Below are 12,330 nucleotides of genomic sequence, written 5' to 3'. Positions count from 1 at the left end.
ATGTGAATTATATCTTAATGAAGCAGTTTTTAAAAAAATAGCTTTTGTAGAATTTTGATTGGATGTGCCTAACATTTAAAATTGACAAATAGCATTGGAGTTTATCATTACAGTTCTCAAGCAATAAAGGCTAGCAGAGATAATGAATTTTCTTTTAAGTTATGGCCATCTGAAATATCCTCGTTCCTTAAAGCTACTGCCCACTTTAGATGATCGTTTTCCTTCTTCCTAGTCTTCCCTACAGTCAATTATCTCTCCCATACAACACAGATTAGAAGTCTAGCACTTCCTCTGTAACAAAGTGGCCTTTCCTCCATTCATTTTGCTATAAAAACTTAAAGCTTTCAGTAATTTCCCTTTACAGTAAAAGTGTGTCAGTAAGGAGAAATAGGTCCTCTGCTTTTATTATATTAATTATGGCCAAGGACTATAATATACATTCTTTTCAAGCCTTTAATATTTTCCTTCTAATAAATAAAACCCTATTGCTTGATAAGTTAGATATTTGTGGGCATAAATTTGTAAATTCAGAATGGTATTTTAAAATCTATGCTATATTTCAAAAACTTGTGTCTATAAATAGTGGGGAAATTATTGTAAGTGTAAATAACAGAGTTTGCCTCTTTACAGGATTTTCTATTGTGATAATGTCAATATGGCCATATCTCCAAAAGGTTTGTACACTTCAATCTATTCTTCTCTTAAGTAGCTGTAGTAGTAGTAACTCTTATGTGCTTAAGAGTTTTCTAGAGAGTCTCTTTGGTATTCTATGATTTAATCTTTACTAAAATAACTTGAGATAATAATTCTTCAAAAGAGGCTTGTGAGTAAGGTGACCATATGCTTTATTGCACAAACCGGACCACTCTTGAAGAAAGCAGTGCCATACCAGGAAAATAAGATCATACCCGACAGTCCCAGGTAGCTGTAGATGTAGATGTGTGGTCGCCTACTTATTAGCCATGTTCACATCCCATCCGTAGTCCCTCCCTAATAAAAAGGAAACTAAACTAGATATAGTCTGAATTCTCAAAATGTACAAATGATATTTCTATGAAATAATTTCATGCTTTCCCATAGAATTAATTTGGGTTGTCAGGTGACATTGGGAAAAGAATAGATAATACGTCATATGTATTTTGATGTTGTGGTTACTAGATGGGGAGGAGGGGGTGACAGGAAGATGCAAGTTTGGTCAGTACCCTGACATCAATTGATCGTCAAGTGCTGTCAATTCTATCTTTTTAAAAAATATATATATTTCACGTATAACATAGTGTAAATATCTGTCAGTTCTATTTTACATCTCCAGGAATGAACTTACTAAAAATCACTATTTAAGTTGGAGGCATAATTTATCTACAACAGTGTTTCAGTTAAGGTTCTTGAAGGAGTTTCTCTGTGCTTCCTAACCTCCTATTCGCTCCTTAACCTGCTACAATCTGATTAACTCCTCTGCTGCCCTGAAACTGCTCTTGTTTAGGTCTCTAGTAACATAACTGCTAACCAGTTAGATACTTTTCAGTCCTTACTTTAGGTGACATTTTTGTAGCGTTGACATTGTTGTCCTCTCCCTACTTGTTGAAACTCTATCTTAGCTTCCGTGACATTTCTCTGTCCTGGCTTTGCTCTTAGCTCAATTTGTTCTTCAATTCTTTTGTGTATTTTTCTTTATCAACTTGCTCCGTATTTGTTGGTTTTCCCCAGAAGTTGGGGTGTGTGTGTGTGTGTGTGCGCATTTTAGCCTAGATCCTAAGCCTTGGCCCGTATGAGATCTGTGGCCAGCAATTTATTAGACATATCTTCTTGGATGAACCTAGGCTCCTCAGGTCTTTACACACTTTCCTCCTTTTTTTCTGGAATGCTTTCCCTCCCTCCATCTCTCCTTTCCTCTGTCCTTCCCTTTCTCCCTCCTTCCTCACTATCTTTTATACATTCTTCAAGGCTTTGCTCCAATGTCACCTCCTCTGAAAAGCCTCCTTTGACTGTCCCTCACCCCAGTTTCGATTAAAGGGTTTTCCTACGTGCTTCCATATCCCTTTATCATTAACACCTGTCATTGAGTGTTGTAACAGTGTGTTTATGGAGAGTTTACTTAACTTCCCTACTAGATTGTTAGGATGGTCAGATGGTTTCAACAAAAATGCTAGACATATTTGATGGATATTTAGGGATTAAAATAAGACCTATGATAGAAGAAGTTTATTGACATTTTATATTTCATTTTAGATTTTTTAGTTTTTATGAAGTCTCAAATTTTTGAAAATGCTATCTTTTAAAATATCTGAAAGAAATTTTAAAAGGAATTTAAGAAGAAAAATACAAGTTTCACTTTTTACTGATTTAGTGCCACATTTTCATTGCTATTTTGAAAATTAATTTAAAAAATTATATTACATGAAATTATTACCCATGACACCAAAAATTCTTTCCATACTGGCAAAGTTATTGGAATTGGAACAGAATATTTAACAATTTTAGAGCAACATCTTCCTTGCTAGAAAGTATTTCCATCTATCAAAACTCTTTTGATTTCTGTGGTTCTTGTATCTAGTCTAACTTCAAACTTCTCAAAAGAAAAGTGTTTGCAATAATTAAGTCTGCTCAGCACAATATGTTGAATTTTGAAAAGGTACACTCCTTTCTCTAGATATTTGAAAGCTCTTCAAAGGTAAATTTATTGAGTATATCAACTTATAACTAGTTCTTTGGCAATACAAATTAACATTGTTACCAAAAAACTTATCAATTAATTTTCTCAAGTTATTTCATAATAATATTGAGAACTCACTGTGTGCCAGGCACCGTGCTAAGCCTTTTTGCCTCAGTTATCTTCTGGTCTTCATAACAACCCTGTGAGGTAGTTATTATCACTCCTGTTTGACAGGTGAAGAAACTCAGACTCAGAGAAGTTAGGTAGCTTGCCCAACGTCACGCAGCTAGAAAATGGCAGAGCCACACCTATCTGAAACCAAAATCTGACTCTTGACCACAGTGCTATGTTATCTACTACCTTAAAACTTGTAATTCTTAATTTAAGGCTACTGTCTCTTTTGTGATAATATGTTGCCAGATGTTACTTAGCTTAAAAGTCATCTGTGAGAAAGATAAAAACTAGGCTAAGAAAAGAATACAAAACAGTAAATTGGCTATCTGAAAGAAATTTCACACTACTTGAATCTCTGAATTGTACTCTGGCCCGGCTGGTAGACAGCCATGAGCCGAGTGATTCCTTAGGCTGTGTTGCCCAGAGGGGTTGATTTCCAGGAAGACTCATATTCTAAAGCCCAGATGTTGAATTGGAATAATAGGTTATTCTATTGCCCCAGGGAGATAGTGGGAATACTCATGCATGAGTTATAATAAAACTGATGTATTAGTAGAAATAAAATACTAAGAAATATTAGCTTTTATATTGTATAGGTAACATTCATTGAGTACATACTGTATGCTGACATGGCCCTATATATGTATTGGCTCAAATAATTCTCATAACTCTGTGAAGTTACCCTCGTTTGACAGATAAAGAATTGAAGCATGCTATTTTTTTCCCCAAGCTACTCAAATACAGAATTTTTCAGAACCAGATAGTAGAACCTGGTTTGGAAACTCCCTGATGGCATGGCAGGAACTATGTTTACTCATCTTTGTATCCTTATTGTCTAGCACAGTTTTTGTCACAGAGAAGGCCTCAGTGACTGTTAATTGAAGGAATAAGCAATAATCTATAAGTAAATAGATGAGGAGGCTTGGAACACCCACATCCATATCTTAGCTCCCATGGCAAAGCATTAAGATTTCTAGAACTTTGACTTTGTCTATATTATTAACATGTTTAGAGAAGAATGTTTTGAAATTCAATACCATGCACTTTGGGGTTTTTTTTTAGAGACGATATAGCTCCAATTTTCACTGAAGTGTGCAAAACTAAACAATTTTACGGATAATTACCATACAATGTAAGTGTGTAAAGGTCTAAAAGTATGGTGTGTATGTGTGTGAGAGAGAGAGAGACAGACACACAGACAGACACAGATAGATAGACATGGGGGTGAGGGGGATGTTTCTGATCCAGACTAAAGAGATCCTGGTAGACTTTCCAAAATCAGGTATACCTGAGCTGAATTTTGAAGGCCTGCAGAAGCTGGTCGCCTGAAGGAAAGGTGGAGCAGGGAGTCGGAGGTTGGGAAGGCATTGCTGGTGGAAGGGGCAGTAAAGGAGCCTGTGCAAAGGCCTAGAGGCAGAGCTTGGCTCATTTTGGAAACTTCAAACAGTTCTACATGGCTGGAAGTTAGAATTGGGGGGAGGGAGCATGCAGAGAGATGAGGTTAGAGAGGAGAGACAGTGGCCAGCTTGTGAACTAGTTTTTCATAATGAGCAGTTTAGATTTTATTCTGAAAACAATATGATAGAGATCATCAGAGATGGCCAGAGGACAGAAATGAGATGCTGTTATTACTGTAAGAGAGAGAGAAACACACACGAGCACAGGTAACAGTTCAGTTACTGAAGTGACACCTTCTGTTGTAGTGTAGAACCTACACTATTTTATTTTCCTCTCAAACTATTTTACTTTCCTCTCAAACTATTTTACCTTCCTGTTATAATTCTAGCAGAATTCTAGCAGATTCCAGTTTTTCAGTCACTGTAAAGAATAGTGTCCAATTAAAATAAAAGTTTCCAGTGATCTTCAGCAAATATTGTTACTATTGTTAGAGCCACCCCCAAGAGTCAGCTCACTTCTGTCCATTAGATGGATACTTGACTGTGATCGGCTGATGTCTTGGAAAGACACTTCCGTCCTTTTGCTTTTAGACCACTACACTTTTAACATTAAAATTGAGTTTTCGTTGCTTTTTTGAAAATTAATTCTCAAATTTATATGACATGAAGTTATTTTATATTTTACTAGAGAGGACAAAAGGAGCTAAAGGTAATCCAGGTAGAAAATAACAACCAGAGTGCCTAAAATAAGAGATATTTTTAAGGCTAGAACTATAAATACTATGTATCGTTATACTCATTCACTCTTATTTCTCATCCCCCACAAACAAAAATCTACCTAAGTGTTTCCATTTTAAGCTATTTAAAAATATCTTTAGGGCCGGCCCTGTGGCTTAGGGGTTAAGTGCGCACTCTTCACTACTGGCGGCCCGGGTTCGGATCCTGGGCGCGCACTGACACACCAGTTGTCCAACCATGCTGAGGCCGCGTCCTACATACAGCAGCTAGCAGGATGTGCAGCTATGACGTACAACTATCTACTGGGGCTTTGGGGGGAAAATAAATAAATAAAATTATAAAATAAAATAAAATAAAAATATCTTTAGAAAAGGCCATGGTTTTTCTTATTAAGTTGTTCTACCACTTAAGCTGTATATGTTTAAACTTATTCCCTAAAATTTAATGGTTCTTATTTTTCTAAATTACTATATAGCCTACCATATTTAAAAAAAATAATCTGTTGATTTATTCCGTAGTCTCTTTTGTAAGCTAAAATTTTCTATTTTTTGAAAATATTTCATTTTCTGAATTTTAATTATTTGGTTCTCCCCTCGACGTTGATCATGATATATAAACTCTCTTTAAGTAGTAGAATCCTGAATTGTCTACGTTGAAAGGAAAAATTGGTAATAGGTTTAATTCAGCTTTTGTGGTTTTATTGTCTTCTTTAAGCTTTTGACTATTGTGCTCAGTTTAAAAAAAAAATGATTTACCATGCTAATGGCCGCTTAGCTTATGGAGTAGCATAAGTCTAAATAATTGTATTGACTTTATAAGAATTAAAGAATGGCATATTATTTTTTATGATGTTATTGTTATATTTAATAATGTAATAATCCTTTTAACAAGATTTTTATGAACCAGAAATTTCCATAATCATTCTAAAAGATGAAGCTTTCCAAGCATTTTTCCTTATGTATAGTGAATTATTAGTACATTTAATTGTAATGTCAGAAGTTACTGTAAGTAAGAGTGTTACAAAACTTATACGTTAGAATTATCGTTTTTATTTTTTTAAACAGCAAGTGTTATGTGGTCAGGAAAATGTATTTAGGTTTTACACTTTACTTTTCTTGGATAATAATTCTTAAAGCATTGTACTTTTTTCTGCAGATTGATCAGACAGCTGATGCAAGTTTTTTGGGCTGGGTTATTGCTTCGTTTAGTCTTGGCCAAATGGTAGCTTCACCTCTATTTGGTTTGTGGTCTAATTATAGACCAAGAAAAGAGCCTCTTATTGTCTCCATCTTCATTTCGGTGGCAGCCAACTGCCTCTATGCGTATGTCCACCTCCCAGCTTCTCATAATAAATACTACATGTTGGTTGCTCGTGGATTGGTGGGATTTGGAGCAGGTAATATGTGTATATGTATATGTTTGGTTGTGTCGGATTCACATTCATCCTGACATTTATGGCCCTCTCTCACCTAGTGTTACCCCTTCTCAGTCTCACATCCCACAGTTCAACATACAGATCTCTCATTGCAGGCAGACAGATACCTTTCCTATCACTTCGCCTTAGCTCATGATGTTCCCATTAGCTATAGTTTCTCTATTCTGTCCCCATCATTCTTCATCCTTCAAGATTCAGTTCAAGTTCCCTATCTTCCGTGAACCATGAAGCTTTCTTAGGCTACCCTACCCCTTAATGGGTCTTTCCCTTCTCCGACATGTCTCTGGCACTGGCTTGTATACTGTTTTGCTGTTTTGTTTGTTTGCTTATATACTGTTTTGTTTTCATCCTTTATCACCCACCAGATAGTAAACTTTTTGTAATTACAGACAGTTTATGACCTCTTTTTAAAATATTCTGTGGCCCCTAACGGAGTCTCTTGAATGTAAGAAGTGCTCATTAAATTGTTTTAAGTTGAATTATTAGTGGGTTTATTTTTCTGTTTCTTACATTACACATCTAAGCATGCAGAGTTTGTGACATCTTTCTTTTAAAAATAGTTGTAGCAATCAGGAGTATGCCATTCACTCAGTGCTTTCTCAATATTTAATGATGAAAAAAAGTTTAACATTACTGTAATGCCATTTTTTCATTCATTCAAATCTTTGTGTTTTCATATTACTAAAAGTAATATTTTCCATTAATTGATGCATTTGCTCCATATACATGCTTTGTATGATCATAAAGAGAAAGCAGTGACTATACTATAGATTAATATTTCTTCTGTATAACGCCAAATTAAGTTGAGTTTTATAAACTGAGGGATATTTTCTTTTACTTTGGATTATTCTGTCTTTTCTTAGGAAATGTAGCTGTTGTTAGATCATATATTGCTGGTGCTACTTCCCTTCAGGAAAGAACAGGTTCCATGGCAAACACAAGTGCGTGTCAAGCATTAGGTTTTATTCTAGGTCCAGGTAGGTATTCTTCACTTGTCATTGCTTGAATTTGAATTGAGAAAACTTTTAAGGTTCAAGTGTTAAATGAAATCCACGTATAAAACCTCATAGCTAAAGGGAAAGGGAGGGAAACTAATATTTTTGATCCAGCAGTAAGGCTAGGCTCTTTATATATGTTAACTCTTGTCCTGTAAATTAAGTGCTGTTAGTCTGATTTTACAGATTAGGACACCAAGGCATAGAGAATCTAAGTAAATTATCCAAGGTCAGCCAGATAGTAAATGGGAAATTGAGGTTCACCCTAATTCTATCTGACTCCAAAGTATATGTTCTGTGAAATAATCATTTAGCTTGACATCTCTGCAAGAGTTTGCTTTCTTTTTCCTTTATTAGAAACAAAATCTTTTCAACTGAAGGATATGAGGAAAGTTATAAGAGGTTCTTTACCCTTTTGCTCTTTGCCCATACCTTTAAGACTTTTCTAAAGTTGAAGAAAATGAAAGTGTTTTAAAAAGACTTACTATTTTCTTCCTCTTCCAAAGCTTCCATCCTTTTGCTGAGTATAAAAAAATAGCAATGAGATTTAATACTTCCCCAAGGCCAATTAATTTTTTGCTGAGTAGAGAAATTAGTAATTTTTATTAGAATAACATTGAAAAAACATAATTGGCTCATGCTTTGGATATTGCAGTTATGAGTATCAGCAGTTTGACTCCAACTCAATTTACTTCTTCAATACCCCACGCTCACCCCGGTTTCTGTTACTTCCTTCTGTTTAGCCAGAAAAGACTCAACAGAAGAGAATCTAATTCTTCATTCACTACAATCTAATATTGTAGTTTAGTATTCTGGGGTAAAATATAAGCACAGATGTAGAATAATTGAACCTACTACCAAACATAAAATACCCAAGGACATAGTCTGGGTCTTTTTTATTTACCACTCCACCCTCAGTGTCTAGCACAGTACCTGGAATAAACTTAGGTTTGCGGAAACTAACGCCTAAAAAGCATTTGGAATGTTATCTCATTTAAACATTTTGTATTATAGATGAGTAAATGTAGCGCTGAAAAGATTAGATGACTTTTCCAGTATTAATGACCAGATCAACAAGCTCTAACATTTACTGAGTGCTTACTACATGCTAGACACTGTTCTAAGTGCTTTAGGTGCTGTATCAAACTTAATCCTCACTCTAAGCTTACAGGTAAATTAAGAGCCAGATATAGAGTCTAAATCCAGAGAGCAAACCAGTACTCTTCCAATCCAATTTTTGCCACAAATCTATATTTAAAATATTAAATATATGTAATTTATAATACCATAATATATACTATATACATATATAGTATATTATATATATTATATATCGTATATATACCATAATATATAGTATATATTATGATACCATAATATATAATACCATATACACAGTAATATTTAAAATATTGACTTAAAATGTGACATTTTCTTTCTTATAATGAAATTGATTAAACTTTTATAATTTATTTATGTTAGAAATTGTATAATTTAAATTTCCCATGGAGATTTTTTTTATTTTTTATTTATTTTTTATTTTTTTTATTTTAAATTTTATTTATTTATTTTTTTCCCCAAAGCCCCAGCAGATAGTTGTAGGTCATAGCTGCACATCCTTCTAGTTGCTGTATGTGGGACGCGGCCTCAGCATGGCTGGAGAAGCGGTGCGTCCGTGCGCGCCCTGGATCAAACCCCGGCCACCAGCAGTGGAGCGCGCGCACTTAACCGCTAAGCCACGGGGCCGGCCCGAGATTTTTTTTAAAAAAGGAAAATAATGACAAGTTACTTTAGATATAGTTCTTTGTGAATGCATGTACATCAGTGTTTCTCAACCTTTTCATTATTGCTCCCATAAGGAGCCTCTTTAGATATTTTTTTTTTCCTAATCACTCCATCCCATGAAATTTTAATACCACAGATCTATTGTATATCTTTTAAGTATTGTATGCATATTCTGGCTTTATATGGAAAAAGAGTAAAATTTTCACCTCCTCCTCCAAACCAATTTTCTCATCCCCATTGAGATGCATGATGTAGATGGGTGATTCCATAATGTTACTCCCAATTTTGTGGTAAATGTCTTTCACATTTTTTTAAGCCTGTGCCTCCCATATGATAATTCATCTGTATACATTTTATTTTAATAAGTTTTTCAGACTTGTTTTGCACTCATTGGAGAAAAGGGCGTGACATGGGATACTCTTAAGCTGCAGATAAACATGTACACTGCACCAGTTTTACTTGGCGCCTTCCTGGGAATTTTAAATATTGTTCTGATCCTTGCTATATTAAGGTAATTAGATAGAAATGATACAACTACTTTTGTAGATTGTGAAATTTTGTAGATTGTGAAATTAAATAAGCATTATTATTATTGGAGGGTAATTATTCCTATGAAATCTTTATTTGGTTTTTGATGTCTGTAGTTGTGTTCATATTTTTTGATCAATTAATGCATATTGCAACTAAAATAATAGACAAGCTGGTAAATGAGAACAGATTATAGGGTCTTTGAAGATTCAAGGTTTGATCATGATTTACTAACTATAGGTTTCTAAGTAGGGAGATGGCATGAAGCAACATTTTAAGTAGATTAATGATTAGTATCAACCTTAAATACAAATGTTACTTGTAATGTATATCTCTTATCTTTTATATTAAAAGAAATTTTCTCAAACTAGAGAAGTTTTGTTACTTTGTATTTCTTTAGAGTGCTTTATCCAAGAGTCCAAAAACATTTATAACTAATGTTAAAATCACTGGAAAACTTCAAATGCTGATTAAGGTAGATCATGTGTGCTTTTGAATGAAATGAGTATTTCTTTTCATTTTCTATGCTAATAAGAATTGTAACTTGTATCTTTTTAATTTTATTGGTTGTATCTCATTGGTAATAATTTCATTACTCTGAAGCCAGTAAAAGAAACTATATCAGAATGTGAAAGAATAGAAGGCTAGTAATAAATTTAAACCACTTTTCCATTATACTAAACTTTTCATGGATACAATATATGTTTTTCTTTTTAAGAGAACACCGTGTGGATGACTCAGGACGACAGTGTAAAAGTATTAATTTTGAAGAAGGTACTATTAACTTGTTTGACTAAAATACTATTGCATTATCAGAGTGCTTCTAATGGTTCTGTCTGTTTGGTATTTACTTGGATTTTGCTTCTGAGGACAATACAATGGGTGATTGGGGAAGATCTTGAACGTTGCAAGTTACGTAAATTGATTTAAAAAAATGGCATACCCATATCAGTTATTTGGTGTTTACGATTGGCAAAGTTAAAACCATTGCTAAAAATCACTTAGTCTTGTTTTCAAAGAACCAATATCCTAAAACCCTTGATATCTTTGGGATGATTTCAGTAACTTTGCTACCAAATGTGTCTGTTTCAAGCAGTTCTTTGCTCCCTTAATCGTGGGATTAGGTATGGTTTCTCTTTTGTATTTTTATTCTTTTGGTATACTCTACAGATGTACATTATCATCCTTTAGATCTTTCTCTGACTCATAAATGGGTACCCAATCTGGTTAGTAGGTATATTTTACTAAATTACTAATTATGTCCTCCTTGGGGAATGTCCCCCCCCCATAAAAGGATGAGCCTCAGTCCTTGCCCTCAAGGAGTTTATAAAGTTTTGGAAAAGACACAGTGTTATTTTACCAAGTACTTTCATAGCCATTTTATTTAATTTCCACAACAACACTAGTGGAAGGTAAAGTTAAAAGTAGTAGGGTGGAGGGGCCGGCCCCGTGGCTTAGCAGTTAAGTGCACGCGCTCCACTACTGGCGGCCCAGGTTCGGATCCTGGGCGCACACTGACCCACCGCTTATCCGGCCATGCTGAGGTGGCATCCCACATACAATAACTAGCAGGATGTGCAACTATAACGTACAACTATCTCCTGGGGCTTTGGGGAAAAAAAGGGGAAAAAAAAAAGGAGGAGGATTGGCAATAGATGTTAGCTCAGGGCCGATCTTCCTCAGCAAAAAGAGGAGGATTGGCATGGATGTTAGCTCAGGGCTAATCTTCCTCACAAAAAAAAAAAATAGTAGTAGGGTGGAGGGCAGAGTGGTGAGGAGCTATAGTAAGTTTTTCAACAAAGGAGAAGTATGACAATAGATTCCATGTGAGGCTAATCCAGATGTGTGCAGGCCTGAACTAGGGCAGCAACTGAGAATGGAGAAGGGATAGATATGAGTTTTTGAAGGAAAAAAAAATCAAGATTCTTGACAGATTGAATAGGGAATATTAAGGATTAGAGGGAATTATTGAAGATGTCTGCCACATTTTGATTCTAGATAATTGAAAGAATGGGAGAGAACAAGAATTTAGGAAGGGAGATTGGGTGAAAGATAAGATGATTTCAACTTGGATCAAGCTGAATATACTGCTACACTAGAACCACTAAAAGATTTCAGAGGCATTTCTAATTTTGGCAGTAGAGATCAAAGCTAGAGATACAAATTTTGAAGTCACCCAGTGAAAAACACTACAGCAACAAAGAGCGAGAGAAAGGAGGAAAGGAAGGGGTAGATGAATCAAGTGTGGCAAATATTGTTGAACCTCGGGCATGGATATATGAGGATATGTTTGAAATTTTTCAAAATGAGAAATGGAAGAAAGGAAAGAAGGTAAGGTGAGGAAGAAAGAAGGAAGGCCAGCAATGGGTATAAGCTACTTTTTTTTAACAGTGAAAAATAGGATGCCAGCTTAAAGGACCTATCAGGTAAAGGGAATGAGCAAATGAAAGAGGGCGAGGTTGAGGTGCTGAGAAAGAGAAGATGTGTAAGAAGCAAAGTCTTTCAGGAGTTGGAAGGAGATAATATTGATCAGTACTTATTGACTTTAATGTGCTTAGGAAGCGCCTGGGAACCTTGTTAAAATGCAGATTCTGATTGAGTAGGCCTGGGGTGAGGCCGAAGTAG

At 35.1% G+C, this 12,330-nt stretch overlaps 1 protein-coding gene across 2 annotated transcripts in view; it reads left to right on the top strand.

Annotated features, from left to right (window-relative positions):
* Positions 1-12,330, top strand: part of MFSD8 (major facilitator superfamily domain containing 8) — a 35,032-nt gene that overhangs the window by 8,265 nt on the left and 14,437 nt on the right. For both annotated transcript variants that reach the window (XM_058550046.1, XM_058550047.1), the window contains exons 3-7: positions 631-674; positions 6,118-6,358; positions 7,261-7,374; positions 9,544-9,688; positions 10,424-10,479. In XM_058550046.1, the coding sequence (XP_058406029.1) occupies positions 631-674; positions 6,118-6,358; positions 7,261-7,374; positions 9,544-9,688; positions 10,424-10,479 (600 nt within the window). The remainder of the gene's footprint in view (positions 1-630; positions 675-6,117; positions 6,359-7,260; positions 7,375-9,543; positions 9,689-10,423; positions 10,480-12,330) is intronic.

This window comes from Diceros bicornis, chromosome 11, assembly GCF_020826845.1.
Source record: "Diceros bicornis minor isolate mBicDic1 chromosome 11, mDicBic1.mat.cur, whole genome shotgun sequence".
NCBI lineage: Eukaryota > Metazoa > Chordata > Mammalia > Perissodactyla > Rhinocerotidae > Diceros > Diceros bicornis.
Note: the sequence above shows the minus strand (reverse complement) of the source record. Positions and strands in the feature narration are given on the sequence as shown.